Below are 14,283 nucleotides of genomic sequence, written 5' to 3' on the forward strand. Positions count from 1 at the left end.
AACATCATCCTTCAATCGCTCTTCTCACTTCTCTTTCGCTCTCCCCACCGCGGCTATTCCAGCTACTCATAGACTGCGAGGATGAGCATCATCATCATCATACACGGCAATTTCATTAGTCACACGGTATGGTCTCTCGTACCTGGCATGATGCTCTTCGGAGCCCGAGGGGTGCGAGAAAATTCCAGAGGCGATAAGAAATGTTCGTCCCACTCTTTCCTTTATCTGTCGCTCTTATCAGTCTACTTACTGACTACGGTACAGTACGGAGTACTCCGTACTACTACGGGAAATCGAAAGAGCCGACGCCACTATCTTCGTCTGGTGATGAGTAGCGTCAATTCTTCCTGAGCAGGCTGTACTCCGCTGTACTTACGCAGTACTAGGTACCTTCTGTACTGTACTCCGTACTGTACACCCAGTTGTCACGGGTCTCCCTTGGCAATCCCAAGAGGGGAAGCCCAGGCGATAACGTGGGCGCATCACTTACCCTTTCCAGTTTAGTGCCATCAAGGAAATCCATCTCCGCCGTGTCATCAATCCATAACTAACTCAACTCACTACTCTCGCTCACTGTCCACCCCCTCGCCACTTTCGATCAGTACCTGAATCTGAAGATACTAGCCTCGATGCTACCTGCATTGGTTAGATCTTGTGCCTCAAAGAGCGAGTCCATATGAGTACTTGATACGTGCTTGTGGGGATTCTCTCCCTGCTAAATCAATCGGACCAGTTCTGACATAGAACTTGTACAACATTCATTTACTCAGTACACCGCCAAAGCTCAGCGTTTCGTTTCATTCCTACCGGTCCTCGGGTTTTCGCCCATGCTAGCCTTATAATGTGGGACGACACTATGACTGGAGACCGACCACTACCTCACGCGGCTGCAAACCCATTGGAGGCACAATTTCAGGTCGTTAGTAAGAGAAGATGCAGGAGAGAGGGCGGGAAATGGACACGCACTGGCTGTCTGACATGTAAACGTCGCCGGAAAAGATGTGACGAATCTAAGCCTGGGTATGTCTAGTGGTCGATTACCTTCCTTGTTACTGACTGAACTCGTTTATCAGATGTCGTAGCTGTGCTAGATTAGGGCTACGGTGTGAGGGATATGGCTCAATATGGGCAGAGCCCTTGAACCCGTCAGCACAGGTCTTCAGTCAAACAAAACCAACAAAGCGCAGGAGACTTAGCACATCGTCTTCCATTTCCTCATCCTCCTTGGGACGAGCAAGTGCGAGCTCCCCATGCTCCAGCTCCTTATGGCTACATTACCAACCAACTACCCCTACCACATTCTCAGATTCTAGTGATAGCGATATGTGTTTATCGAACGTCGATGACACTATGGATGAGGTTGACCAAATGCCAGCACATACCACTGCCGAGAATGGTGACCTCTCTATAATGACACTCACACCCTGCAAACCCCTCAGTCATCTTTCGCACTCAGAAACGCACTATCTTCAATACCACATGGAGCTCGGCTCCAAGTTACTCGCAAACCTTGAGAGCGCCGACAACCCTTTGCGGTCTCTGATCATTCCTCGGGCCCTATCATCCTCGCTCCTTATGAAAGCGTTATGCGCAGTATCAGCGACGCATTGTGCGAATCGAATAGCTGCCCATTCAGAAGCCCAAACTGCTGCCACAATGTATTACATTCAAACCCTGAATGGGCTGCAATCTGTGCTCTCGGAATATCCCACTGGAAGATTCCCTGATGAAGCTATTCTCGCGGTGGCTTTACTCTGCAAATACGAGATTGTCCGTGGAAGCGTTAAGCAGTGGGTAGCGCATCTGAATGCTCTTCAGAAGCTAGTCATTGCACGGGGAGGGTTTGGGGCTTTGAATCATGATACCCGGGAGTTCTTGATGGGCTTGTATGTCGTCAGTCTCATGGAGAAAAAGGCCATACTGACAAAAAATAATAGCTACATTTATGCTCATAACGTTGCTAAAATCAGCAATCGCAAGCAAATCACCTCCAGCATGCTTGATATGGAGGACGTCAGGATCACCAAGCTCGATATATACATTGGCTACGCGGAAGATCTTGTCAAACTCTGCGCGAGGATAGCTGATCTACCTTCCCTGAGCCATGACCCTGTAGCTTTGGGAATCGAAATTCATGCAATGTGAGCCGCCTACTTCTCTATAGCCTCTCCCCACCCGTCATACTTTCGACCCCACAGACGTGCATATATAGCTGATACATACCCCAGTGATACCCTACTGCATGATTGGACGCATCAGGACATAAGGTACATCATTCCCGAGGGCATCACAGAAATGAACCTCTGTCGTCTCCGCATGGTCGCAAATTGTTTCCGCGATGCGGCATACATCTACCTCCATTCAATACTGGAGAAGATGAGCAAGGGTATGAAAACCACCTTCACTGCAGGCCCTTGGTCAGCTTTGATCACTATGACGAGGTCGGATGCCCTGCAGATGCTTCTGGACAGGATCCGAACGGCCTCACCCCTCGATGCCCACTGCGAATATTCGGCGCTCACATTTCCTTTGCTCATCGCGGGCTGCGAGATCAGGGTACCCGATGATAAAGAGCTTATCATGACATGCTTGAGTAGCCTTGAGGTCAACTTCGGGATTGGGAATGTTAAACGAGCGAAGGAGATGCTACAAGCTCTATGGGCTATGGAAGGAGTGCATTGGCTGGACTTGCTGGATCAATTACAGTGGGATCTCATACTGGCTTGATATGGGAGATCGATTTTGGAGAGGGTATGGACCTCCGGAGGCGGAGAGGTATGCCCATAATGAACAATTTTATGAGTCCAAGGCATATAAGATTATCTCTTAGCCAGGTGATAGAATGATGATGCGCGACGGCGCCAAAGTTTGAATCACCAGCGCAATTGTTATATTTGGCTAGAATTGTAAGGGTATCTTCATGTCGTCGTGGCGTAAGTACAGGACAAAGATGGTCGAAGCGCCCAAGAGGCCCAAACTCAACTTATGGGCGTCATAAAAAGAAAGATGCTTCACTCAAAGGTCAATCTGAAAGGTTTGTGCACGATGCTTCGCAACGGATTTGTAAACTGAGATCAGCTCAATCCCATATTCACCTCGTCGCCTAGCCCCAATTCTCGCTCTGCCCGTTCGGTTCCTCCTGCCGCTCGGGCAGCCCATCGATCCAGCTGATCCTGCGCTCGAGTGATTTCCTTTTCTCGGAGGCTACCGTCTGGTCCCTGGCTGCTGCTGTAACTGGCGGTGCCGGAATAATTGGACAGTTTTCGAGAGTGAGAGATATTAATCGGCCTGGAAGGGGCTCTCCCGGATGGTGGTGGATTGGTACTATTGGCAGACGTTATTCTTCCAAGATCAACGGAGGAGTTGTTGGTGGAGGTTGGTGGAGCAGAGGAGAAGCTGCTGTTCTTGATGTCGCTTACACTCTTCGTGCTCCCGAACCATTGGCGTCTCCGTGACTTGGAGGATGTCGAAGGGGCCAGGCTATCGGTATCGCATCCACCGCTACTATCCGCCGGATGCGCATCCACGGTGCCGATTGGTTTCTTTTTCTGTTTCTCTGCCTCCAAGGCTTGGGACAGACCGGATGTCACTGCTGTAGATGTGCCCTCGGCTGCTGCAGAAGGCACTTCAACGAGTTCAGCGTCGCGACACCATTTCCGACGACGGGTGTATCGGTCCCAGCCGTCCTGGCCACGGCGACCCTCATTCCACTGCAGAATATTAGCTAGACTGCCTGTGTTGGAATTGAGTCCAAGGAACCAAACTTGCCTTGTTGTCGTAGTAGATCCACCCCCCACCGTCAGAGGACTTGGCATCGGAGTGTCCATTTTGGTCATCGGCCCCTTCGATATGCCACTCGCTGCCATCTACCCACCGCCACTGTGCATTCCCACTCTGAACGCCAGGCAGCTCAAATTCGTCCTTTGCAGGTACCGGATTCAGATGCTCGTCGGTCCAGGCAGCACGCTCGGAGGGGAAGAGAGAGTAAGTCCACCCGATGCCCAGCCAGCGACGCTGGTTCTCATAGATGATGAATGTGAATCGGACGCCGGAGGAATCCCCGCGGCGTCTCGTGGCGATGTTCACCGCATGCCCGTGACTTTGCATCACGGCCGATAATGTCTTTTCCACATCCGACGAGAAAGACAGTCCAGTAATCATGGAACAGATTTTGCGGATGGTCAATGAACGCCATAAGATGACTCGACAAACCCTTGCCGGTCGGGAGTGATAGGTGATGATGATAGTGCCAAAGATCATGACTACACGACGAGTGGTGATCAAATACAATGGCGGGAGGGTTAAAGCAATCCAGAGAGGCGTCACAAATAAGATCCGGAAGAAGAGAGTAGTAAGAGCTGGCCGGGTGGTGGCAGATGTAGCCGTCCTTTGCGTTGATAAGAATTCGGTCAGCTCCACGAGGGGTTCCAACAGTATGTTGCACCGAGTTGTGAATGTCCTCAGAGTTTCGACAATCTCATCTAGGGTCTCGTTGCCATGAGGAGAGCTGTCAGATATGGCTCTTTGATGGCTCTGTTTCTCAGCAATGTGAGCCCTAGAGGACAAGGGCGAGTATCGTCTCCAGTACATGCCCAGAATGAGCCCGACCACCAGCAAGAGTGGCCCTGCCCACAAGATGATGACCTCGCCATAGAGGACCAAGGTCCAAAACACGGCCACAAGTAAGAAACTCTGCCATCCGTCCCCGGTTGTCCATGTGAGCAAACCCACGAGCTTATTTAAGGGTAGAATAAAGGGGTGCGAATAAGCCAAAGCGCGGGTTATCTGAGGCGGAGTGGCGACTAAAAGAGGGGACTTGCGGTGTACAATTATACTTGAGCGTTGTCTCGAGGTTAATGATGAGCCGGAGATGGTAGTAGGAGAGAAAGCAGCGACCGTCGGAGGCTGAGAGTCAGCATGGTCCTGCGCAGAAGAAGATGACGGGGCCATGGAATCTATCCACGGAAGTTCTTCTATCCCAGCATATCAGTATTTGGTGAACGGCCGACACGAGAGGGATATAACGAGGACTCTTTGAGGAGCGTTGAGGATGCGTTGAATGTCTTACATACCGAGTGCTGCCATCCAACAACAGAGACGTCATATGCATTCGCCAAGGGCATTGCGGGCGGTGAGCGGAGAAGAAAGTGAGGAGGTCGCAAGGACGAGCAAGTACGGCGAAGTAGAAGAGGAAGAGGAAGGAGGAGGCGGGTGTGGGGGAGAAGAAATAGGAGAAGAGAAGGGACAGGCGAGAAGCTCCAGCAGGGGCGGTAGGTAGAATTAGTATTCAGTAAGTGGAAAGCCGATCCATCATTCTTCAAATTGCGGGGGAAAGCACACAAGAAGAAGTTCGAATTGAAGCTGCTAAGTCGTAGTCCATATGTTGGTTGTCTGGTCGGGAACATGTGACAGGGACTTCTGACCGAGCGATTAGCGATTGTACGGGGTAATGTATCACTGTAACTATGAGCCGTATTGTACTGTAACATACCAGACGTCACCAGCACTTCCAGCACTTCCCCGGTTCGGACTAAAACCAACCGCCGAAATTTTCCCTCTCTGTCTGTTTCCATTGCCATCCAAACCTGGCTCAACCTCCCCTTCAACCAGACCAGACAACGAATTCTCACCTCAACCCCCCTCCCCCTCCCCACTAGATCGGCTCTTACCACTACGCATCATGGTACGTGGTCGGCCAAGTTTTATTTTCCCCTTGCTCTCCTGATATCATTCTGTTTCCAGACTGACGTTTCCCGCTCTTCGCTATCTTCTAGGCCCATCGCATCGTCACCCAAGTTGTCGTTACGGGCGCCCGCGTCTTCGGTCGCGCCTTCGCCGAGGCCTACAAGCAAGCTCAGGCCTCCTCCAAGTACGCTGCCCAGACAGGCAAGAAAGTGGGCGGCGGGGCCGCTTCTGGGTTGACCCTCGACGAAGCCTGCAAGATCCTCAATGTCAAACCCCCACAGGGTGGTGAGGCCAACCTGGAGCAGGTGATGGAGCGCTTCAAGAAATTGTTCGACATGAACGATCCTCAGAAGGGCGGAAGCTTTTACCTCCAGAGCAAGATTCTTCGTGCCCGTGAGCGGTTAGAGATGGAGGTCCGACAAGCGGAGCGCCATGCCGCCCAGGAGAAGGAACTGCAGGAGGGATGGAAGCCCAAGGTGTACAAGGATCGGTGAAAAGCTTGAAGCTACTACAATGGGAAGCTTCCACATCTCGAATCAGCCCTCTCTCCTCCCGGTTCCCTCCGCCCACGCGTTCGATCGGTTCCGAGGCCGGTAAAAGAAGGCTTGATCATGCCAATCGTCCTCAACTGAACGGTTTTCGAGACTTTGCCGACCTATTTCGACTCCTCCCTCCGCTTCCGAGGTGTCTGTTTTTTCTTCGCAGCATAGCATGGCGTTTTTGGTGAATCCAAGGTTTTTTTTGGATTGGAAGACTTGTTCTAGATTCCCTCGATTTCGATGGCGTGTCGCGCCTATCCGTGTCGGACCCAGCACTTGAGTGACAGAAGGGTACTGCTGTTACTGAAGCCAAACCTTTCAGACGGACAACTGTTACCTCTCGATGCATCGGGTCCGAAACGATATTTGTTGTGTACATTATTTGAAGAGGTGGGACTTCAAGCCGACAGGGTCAGAGTGGGCCTTGCTCGCCTCGTATGCTTTTTGTTCCTCTTTTGTTGATTCTCCCCTCCTGTACTTCAAGCGCTGAAAGGCGATGGCTTATGTGGCTGTAGTTCGACCATCCACAACGTGCATATGTATAAATAAGATCCATGCTTTGTTCCTGTCTCTCAGTCCAGCAACGTTGCAAGAAACACCGACTTCACGGCTTTACTGTAGTCTTTAGTGCGATTTACCTACTCTCAGTAACCCCCAGGAGGTGTATTAAGTATGTACGACCCATGAGATCAGGGACAATTCTCCGGGGTTGTGTCGGAAATGTTTGCCTGCCCCCTCCCTCCCGTCCCCGCGTCGGCGCCTTCTTATCTCCGCAACGTATTTTTCCATCTTCCCCTCACTTGGTTATTTCAGGCTATATAAATTCCCAGAGTTTTGCTACTGCACTTCCTTTTCTTTCCTCCAACTTTCTCGCCAATCTCTACCATTAGAGGATAAGACAGACACGAAGGAACGAAAGGAACGAAGAAACAATGGGTCGCCCTTCGACACCCCTCTCGACGCATCTGCCGCCCCTGATCATGGGCACGGCGACATTCAACTCCCAATATAACCGCGACCCGTACGCACTCCCGACCACCGAGCTGGTCCACCGCGCTCTCACCGACGGCGTGCGCGCCTTCGACACGTCGCCATACTACGGCCCGGCCGAGGAGCTCCTTGGGCGGGCGCTGGCCAGCGAGGCCGTCCGCGCCGCATTCCCGCGCCACAGCTACCAAATCCTCACCAAGGTGGGCCGGATCGCCTCCTCGTCGTTCGACTACTCGCCGCGGTGGATCCGCCGCAGCATCCGCCGGAGTCTGCGGCGGCTGCACACCGACTACCTCGACGCGGTGTACTGCCACGACGTCGAGTTCGTGTCGCGCGCCGAGGCGCTGGAGGCGGTGCGCGAGCTGCGCCGCATCCGCGACACTGAGGGCACCATCCGCTACGTCGGCATCTCGGGCTACCCGGTCCACGTGCTGTGCGAGATCGCCGAGCTGGTGCTGCGCGAGACCGGCGAGCCCCTGGATCTCGTGCAGTCGTACGCCAACTTCACCCTGCAGAACACCCGGCTCCGCAGTCAGGGCTTGCCGAGGCTGGTGGCCGCCGGCGTGGACGTGGTGCCCAATGCGTCGCCGCTGGGCATGGGTCTGTTGAGGAGGGACGGCGTCCCCATCGGGAGCATGGGGGATTTCCACCCCGCCCCGGATGGGTTGCGGAATGCCGTCCTGGCAGCGGGCGCGTGGGCGAACACCCAAGAGGCGGAGAAGCTGGAAGTCATCGCCATTAGGTTCGCGTTGGAGGCCTGGTTGCGCGACGGGGCTCAGGTTGGCGCGATGGGGCCGCCTCTTGCGCGGGCCCCTACCGCTGACTCTGGTTTGGTCTCTGTGGCTTCCAATGGGACTGGAGAGCGGCTGGGCGTCAGCGTGATGGGCGTCAGCAATGTGAATGAGTTGGATGAGACGCTTAGCGTGTGGCGAAGTATTCTTGATGGACTGGAGAATGGTCAAGACAAGCAGCAGCAGCAGCAGCAGCAGGAGCAGACCCCGTCGGACTGGTCCCAGGATCCTCGGCACCGCATCGCATCTCTGGCGCAGCGGATCCAAGCTATCCTCGGCCCGGACTGGGTGGACTACACGTGGGCCAGCCCAGGACCTGACTTCGTCAATACTCTACCTGCTGATCACCTGGCATCTCTTGAGAAAGCTGAAGATGCTGCTGCGGAAGCTAATTAGTCGGGGCGATGGAAACCATTCTGCGACGCCGCCTGTCGAGACAGCGATTTGGTCTTCTCATCAGATTCACGATAGTGATTGTGATGGAAACTAATCGGTCTGCCCGGCTGCCACGCATTCCCCATCCGACAGGGGCTTCGGGTGGGTTGCCTACATGTATCCTTCATGAATATCGAACGATAATCTGAAATGACTCATGGTGTATCTGCCGCCTTTCCACTTGCATATTCAAGTGACCAAATCTTTGACAGGTCTTTCTAAATTCCTTTGCAAGCCCTGGTCCACATCTCCTTCAACCCGCAGCATCCTCCCCAAGGACTCGCATGTAGCGCTTCCTTGATGAGAAAGAGGTGGGAAAGGAGTGTGTAGAAAGAACCAGAGACACAAAGAGTCTCCTCGGCTGTACCATTTCGATTTGCTTCTAACTCATTGCTGCTGCTGCTGCTAGTAGCGTATTGCCTGCCAGTCAGACACTGAACAAGTCTTGCCCCTAATTTCGGCTTCGGTAAGGAGAGCCCCTGGTCTCTGTGACAAGGACCTCATTGCAGAGCGAAAAGACAGGATATCTCCCACTGCGAATCGGCTGAGGCAAGTACGTCAGTAATTCTGCACACATGTTAGCCCTGTCGAAACTCCAAGATCTCCCCATCAGAAATTTCGATCAATGAGAAACGCGAACCAAGCTGTGAGATCCCAGGCGCAGCCTTATTACTCCCATGGACCACAGAGAGACAACAACAGCCCAGCCCAAGCACTTCCTCCCATAACGCCTTCCAAGTCTACATAACTGGGGTATCTAACGCTCAAAAAGACGCAAGTAGAATAGATAACAGGAGAATGCCACCATGAGGAATACATCGTCGTCATCACCAAGCATATGACATCGATCCACTTGCCGATGAATCATGAGGAATTGTACAGACAACATGCGCTCGACTGTACCATGCTATGGGTTTAGTCTTCGCTAGGTGTGTTGGACTCTTTCTCGCGTTGCATAAGATCCCGATCCATGTCTGACTGGGTCTTATACCCACCAAGACTCATTGCTTGCTCATTGGTGATGGAACTGGGAACAGATGGAAGGTCTGGTCGTAGTCGCCTGAGACGTGCCGCACGATCTCGCGCCGCTTGTTGCTTCTTTTGCAGCTTAGTAACCTTTTCCTTCTCCTTCTCCTTCACGTGCGGAGGGGAATGGGGAGGCAGAGGGGGTGGTGGCGGGGCGGTATTAGCCGGGGGTGAGCCTTGAGGTGGGGGTGGGGGTGTGGGAGGCTGATGGAGATGAGCGAAGCGGGGATCATTGTCGAAGATCTGGCGCAGCTGCCACCTTTGCTCGGTATATTCGTCGTAGTTTGCCGCAATGATGGTTTCCAAAATGCTGGCCTTGGGATCCTCTGACCTGGCAGTTGTGATCATTCGCGCCTTGAGCCGTCTGTAAGCTTCAGCGAAAGACCGGAAGATCAAAGCAATCTCTCGTGTGCCGCCAGAAACGTCATTATCGGCATTATTGGGATCTTCGATCGAGAGACGTGGGTTGTTATCTCGGGAGCCGTAGACCTTCTGGAGCCATACCGTCAGCTCTGTTGTTCAGCTAGTTGTAAAGGCACTTACCTTGTTGTAGTAACTAGGCGGGTTGAAACGGATGGCAACGTTTTCATAGTCAAAATGCTTGCCGTAGAATTCGAAGAAATCCATGAGCATGCTGCCTAGGTTCGGTGCCGAGTGACCATAAGGCATGTGTTGCAACAAGCTTGTAACAAGACAAGTAATCGAGAATCCACCCAATCCACCAGTAGGCACTTCATTGAGTCCTCGAAGAAGGAGGAACTGCTTGATCACGGACACAAGAACGGGCATTGCGGGGTACTCGGCCTTCCACTGCTTGAAGGTTTCATTGGCAACCAGTCCACTGTCGTTGTCAAAGGACAGATCAACTCTGAGACCCGTAGTCTTGTCCACGAATTTGAGGATGGGCACACGAGCATGAGCGATCGTTTCAATTGAGTTGGGAACAGCTATGTTCTGGTTCTTCAGAAATGCAGCAAACGCGTAGATTTGACCTTTCCGCTCGCCAAAAGTCTTGATCCCATGGCGCATAAAGTTCGTTGAAAGTAGGACCAGATCTATATCCGCAGTGGGAAGATAAAGGCCGGACGCAAAGGAACCAAAGGGACGCAGTTGCACACCGTAGTACCTGCTCTGAAATGCAGTCTGCAGTCTAGATACCAAGTCTTCTCGCACGATTTGCTCATAAGACACCGGCTTCACCCAGTGATAAAAGCTTAATATTTCGTTGTGTAATCTGTCGCAGAGTCAGCGGAAGGCAATATCCTACTTAGATTGAAGATCGGCACCCACCTGGTACCCAAGTGTAAGGTAGGCGCCATATGATGTAGCCAGGGCGCACCCGATTGAAGTGGGCGCACCCTCCATTCATCAGTAATCGAACCATCATTATGGAACCGACTCAGTGGCTTGCCGGTCTTCTTCGAAATGCCCTTCAACTCGTCATCATATGTTCTCTTTCGACTGCCCAGCGCCGAATCTCTTCCGTCAAGCTGACGCTTCGGGCCGGTAGGCGCGTTCTCCGGGGGGTTCCTGTCTTCATCCTCATCACCACCCAGCCCACCAAGTGAGATGAAGTCCTCGTTGGTAGTTACTGCATCCTTCTGTGCGGTCTGGGTCGCGGTCGCAGCAATCCGGGCCTTGCGGATTAATTTGACTACATCCACTCGCTTTGACTGACTATCGTCGGGCGGAGGCAGCGCAGTATAAGGATCAGGGTTGGACCACCTAGGAGTGGGCGCCGCAGGAGGGGCGGTATCCGTGGTACTGTTGGACTCGATCGCGCGTTTCTTGCGTGGATGAGTCGCATCCGCATCGTCATCAGAGGAAACGTCCATATCCGCCTCTTCGCTGTCGCTGAGGTTTTCTATGGAAGCAAACTTCAAGCCAGGTTTACTGTCCGACGTTCCCTGTGCTAGCAGCTGCTCTGGTGTAGCTTCTCTTCTGGTTCTCAGTAGCGGACGCTCGGAGGTACCAGGACGCGGATAACGAAAGGTGAATTCCTGCTTGGGGCGATACGATGACCGTCGATCATTTCCCCGGAACTCATAGGCCGGCGGCATGTTGATGAAAGAAAAAGCCCAATACTCAGGGACGAAACGCGACTGGACCTTGAAGTGAATGAAGGAAAGAGATGGCGCGTGTTCTACCGTGTTCGATCCGTCGGTTTCATTGTGGTTTTTTTTTCCGTCTCTTTGGGAAGCGGACGGGAGCGCATCGTATCGGCCTATTTCAGGAAGGCGGTAGGTGGGTACGTGAGCGGACATGTAAGTGAATAATGGGAGTAAATTGGGAACCAAACGTCTGCAACTGCTCCAACCTAGAGGAGGCAAGTGATTTTCACCAAGTGATTACAACTACTTTCTCATTAGTTATTTATAGTCTTTAACCTGGCTATCAACCACCTACAGCTTACCCCCCGCTCCATTAGACTGGCTATTAATCTTCGGGTCCGCACTGTCTAAGACCTGTTTGTAGCCGGTCGATCAAAGTCTTGTCCAACGCCATCTCAGCAAAACTAACTCTCGAGGTCGCCCACTCTAGCCATTGGCTTGCTCGCGACCCCTCATCTGCATGAAGCAATCCGACGCTGACATCCATCAACAAGGGTCTTTCATCGCTATGCCAGAAGACCGAGGCTCCACAGCGGCTGCAAAACTCTCGATAAACGCCCGGACTACTTTCAAACCGCTGCATGGTGCCTGCACCGAATTCGAACGGTGCTTTGCGGGCATCGAGAAGATTGGCGTTTGGGATGAACGCCCATGGTTGGATTGGACACCCGCTGGCTAGACGACAGGACGGACAGGCGCAGGTCCCAGCTAGATACCTGGTGTTCGCATTCCGTAGCCACCACTTCACATCGGCAGGGTTTTCCGATGAATTGGCATAGTACGGAACAAGTAGATCCGACCATGGAGAGCTTGCCTCCGTGGAGGAAGCGTCCGGTCGAGTAACGTAGAATTCGATACCTGCGCAGTGACACTGCCCTCGCAGTTCCATGGAGTCCTGCGGCGAGCGCTCGATATCCGCCTTCGCCTCCGAGCAGCTTCTATCACTATCACTATTGGAGTAAGCACGAAGCCAGCATGTCGCGGCCATGGTTGCAGGCTCCCCCTCGAGGAAAGAAACCAGGCCACCATCGCGCGTTTCAGAAGCCCGCCAATGCCGCACCGATCGAGTCCGAGGCGAGTTCGCATTGTCCACCAGCAACCCGGCTGCCACGAAATATCGTTCCGAGGGCCTCGAATACGCCAGGGCATGGGCGCCGCAGGTTTTACAGAAATACCGAACTATATCCTCGGACTGCTGGTACTCGTGCATGCCGTCCAAGTTCTGTGGCCTTGCTTGTAGGGGATGGTATGCCGAGCACAGCATGCCTGTAGTCGTGCGACAGGCGGTGCAGTGGCAGAGGTTCAGGGTTGAATGATCTGTAGACTGCTCCAGACTGACATCCTGTGCAAGACTCCCGCATAAACACGAGATGGCACACTGCATCATACTTGGATATTCCTAGCTTCGTCGTTGGCTGCAATCTGGAGCATACAAATCCTATTGCACCCAGTCAGACAGACCCGTCGAGACAGGAAAGGAAGGATAACAACATGAAAGAGAATAGCGTTATGAGCGCCCCCCGAGGCAGAATTAATACTAGTACCTACTTTTCTTGGTTTCAATACTGTACATACACTGCCTGTGGTAAGTTAGTGGTTGGTGGGCAGCGCCGGTTCTCAGTTAACCAAAATCAGCCTGACCTGCAGAAATGTGCTCATGTCTGGGGCCCGCTAAGATGATGAGAAGAGGGCCACGGTCGGTGAGTATAGTACAGTACAGCAAAGTTACTATTCGTTGTTGAGGATCTGTTTATTTAGGTAGTAAAGTAGTCATGGCCTGGCGAGGTATAAATACCGGGCTGAATGACCCCGCCATTAAGTATCTTTTCTCCCGTGCCACAGACCACAATAACAACTTTCTCCTTCCTTACTCCTCTCCAAACAATCAGATTCAGGGATACTCCTTGTTCATCTCACCCTTTTTCTTTAACACCTTTCTACTCTTATCATCATGGGTAAGTGAGCCTATCTGTTTGGCTTTCTTGCTTTCTGTTTCGTCATGTTCGTTGATGGTTGTGTGTGTTTGTGTGAGGGCCTTAATGCGCAGCGGGGTAAATTCAATGGCGGGGTTCATGATTATCCATGACCCATGCATGACTTTCCACTGCCTGCCTTCGGACATCGCGGCTTTTTTATTCTTTTCTTTGCCTCTGCTAGTCATCATGGATGACTTGTCAGCCACGTTTGCTAAATATCGCTCGTCCCTTGACAGGTTCCGACCACGGTTGCAGCTGCGGCGCCTCTTGCCAGTGCCCTGCCGGCCAGTGCAAGTGCCCGGTATGTTCACCTGCATCCCTTTCAGGTTAAATGATGATATACCTGAATCTGGCAGGCTGACATCTTTGAACCTCCTCAAGAAATAAACTAGGTGCGGAGTTGAGCTCTGCGGTGAACAAGTCAAGATGGATCTGGTCCACGGTTCGGAGGGCCTTTCCTAGCTCCATGTACATATTAGATCGATAAGATCTATGGCCATACAAAGATCAAAATCAAATCACAACAGAGGACAATGACCCTACCTACGACTTAACCTGTCTTCAAGTACATAGAGGAATCCAAAGCCGGTAACTCAGCTACGCGCGTTAATCATTCGAGTCCTACGTAGCACGACGGATTCGGCATGTCTGCCACAGTCGTGCAACCCGAGCTTCGGGGAAATTTGATCTCAGTGCTTGAAGAAGCCGCCATACTCGGAACACAAAATTT

General features: G+C 52.5%; 7 protein-coding genes across 7 annotated transcripts; 4 read left to right on the forward strand and 3 right to left on the reverse strand.

Moving 5' to 3' along the window:
- The first annotated feature begins 37 nt into the window (after window positions 1–37).
- BO66DRAFT_118864 (uncharacterized protein) lies at window positions 38–673 on the forward strand. The gene is made up of 3 exons (XM_025641892.1): window positions 38–202; window positions 265–331; window positions 387–673. The coding sequence occupies exons 1-3, from the start codon at window positions 82–84 to the stop codon at window positions 502–504; spliced, it is 306 nt and encodes a 101-aa protein (XP_025502805.1). The 5' UTR covers window positions 38–81; the 3' UTR covers window positions 505–673.
- Window positions 589–3,157, forward strand: BO66DRAFT_118861 (Zn(II)2Cys6 transcription factor). Its single transcript, XM_025641891.1, has 4 exons — window positions 589–1,020; window positions 1,074–1,237; window positions 1,307–2,141; window positions 2,229–3,157. The coding sequence occupies exons 1-4, from the start codon at window positions 842–844 to the stop codon at window positions 2,725–2,727; spliced, it is 1,677 nt and encodes a 558-aa protein (XP_025502806.1). The 5' UTR covers window positions 589–841; the 3' UTR covers window positions 2,728–3,157.
- BO66DRAFT_376617 (PEX28-32 family peroxisomal membrane protein) lies at window positions 2,791–5,345 on the reverse strand. The gene is made up of 3 exons (XM_025645714.1): window positions 5,073–5,345; window positions 3,769–4,973; window positions 2,791–3,710 (listed from the first exon to the last, which is right to left on the reverse strand). Exons 1-3 carry the CDS (start codon window positions 5,083–5,085, stop codon window positions 3,075–3,077), a joined length of 1,854 nt encoding a protein of 617 aa, XP_025502807.1. The 5' UTR covers window positions 5,086–5,345; the 3' UTR covers window positions 2,791–3,074.
- Window positions 5,346–5,680: 335 nt separating this feature from the next.
- On the forward strand, window positions 5,681–6,179 carry BO66DRAFT_402555 (import motor complex subunit PAM16; the record flags this gene model as incomplete). The annotated part of the gene is made up of 2 exons (XM_025648821.1): window positions 5,681–5,683; window positions 5,775–6,179. 2 exons carry the CDS (start codon window positions 5,681–5,683, stop codon window positions 6,177–6,179), a joined length of 408 nt encoding a protein of 135 aa, XP_025502808.1.
- An 873-nt stretch (window positions 6,180–7,052) lies between these two features.
- BO66DRAFT_392795 (D-arabinose 1-dehydrogenase (NAD(P)(+)) ARA2) lies at window positions 7,053–8,562 on the forward strand. Its single transcript, XM_025647604.1, has one exon. The coding sequence runs from the start codon at window positions 7,157–7,159 to the stop codon at window positions 8,399–8,401; it is 1,245 nt and encodes a 414-aa protein (XP_025502809.1). The 5' UTR covers window positions 7,053–7,156; the 3' UTR covers window positions 8,402–8,562.
- Window positions 8,563–9,355: 793 nt separating this feature from the next.
- BO66DRAFT_325862 (putative topoisomerase family protein TRF4) lies at window positions 9,356–11,526 on the reverse strand (the record flags this gene model as incomplete). The annotated part of the gene is made up of 3 exons (XM_025643880.1): window positions 9,356–9,958; window positions 10,010–10,700; window positions 10,757–11,526. 3 exons carry the CDS (start codon window positions 11,524–11,526, stop codon window positions 9,356–9,358), a joined length of 2,064 nt encoding a protein of 687 aa, XP_025502810.1.
- A 279-nt stretch (window positions 11,527–11,805) lies between these two features.
- Window positions 11,806–13,044, reverse strand: BO66DRAFT_392796 (GFA family protein). The gene has a single exon (XM_025647605.1). It carries the CDS (start codon window positions 12,962–12,964, stop codon window positions 11,903–11,905), a length of 1,062 nt encoding a protein of 353 aa, XP_025502811.1. The 5' UTR covers window positions 12,965–13,044; the 3' UTR covers window positions 11,806–11,902.
- Window positions 13,045–14,283: the final 1,239 nt, after the last annotated feature.

Source organism: Aspergillus aculeatinus (genome assembly GCF_003184765.1).
Source record: "Aspergillus aculeatinus CBS 121060 unplaced genomic scaffold BO66scaffold_31, whole genome shotgun sequence".
NCBI lineage: Eukaryota > Fungi > Ascomycota > Eurotiomycetes > Eurotiales > Aspergillaceae > Aspergillus > Aspergillus aculeatinus.

Bases quoted from the DNA above. Each gene is read 5' to 3' on its own strand.
- BO66DRAFT_118864 (XM_025641892.1), top strand. From the start codon at position 82: ATGAGCATCATCATCATCATACACGGCAATTTCATTAGTCACACGGTA. The intron at 203-264 runs GTTCGTCCCACT...ACTACGGTACAG, and splicing joins TTCCAGAGGCGATAAGAAAT to TACGGAGTACTCCGTACTAC. The intron at 332-386 runs GTAGCGTCAATT...ACGCAGTACTAG, and splicing joins CTATCTTCGTCTGGTGATGA to GTACCTTCTGTACTGTACTC.
- BO66DRAFT_118861 (XM_025641891.1), top strand. From the start codon at position 842: ATGTGGGACGACACTATGACTGGAGACCGACCACTACCTCACGCGGCT. The intron at 1,021-1,073 runs GTATGTCTAGTG...CTCGTTTATCAG, and splicing joins TGTGACGAATCTAAGCCTGG to ATGTCGTAGCTGTGCTAGAT. The intron at 2,142-2,228 runs GTGAGCCGCCTA...TACATACCCCAG, and splicing joins GGAATCGAAATTCATGCAAT to TGATACCCTACTGCATGATT.
- BO66DRAFT_376617 (XM_025645714.1), bottom strand. The intron at 3,711-3,768 runs GCAAGTTTGGTT...AATATTCTGCAG, and splicing joins GGATCTACTACGACAACAAG to TGGAATGAGGGTCGCCGTGG.
- BO66DRAFT_392795 (XM_025647604.1), top strand. From the start codon at position 7,157: ATGGGTCGCCCTTCGACACCCCTCTCGACGCATCTGCCGCCCCTGATC.
- BO66DRAFT_392796 (XM_025647605.1), bottom strand. From the start codon at position 12,964: ATGATGCAGTGTGCCATCTCGTGTTTATGCGGGAGTCTTGCACAGGAT.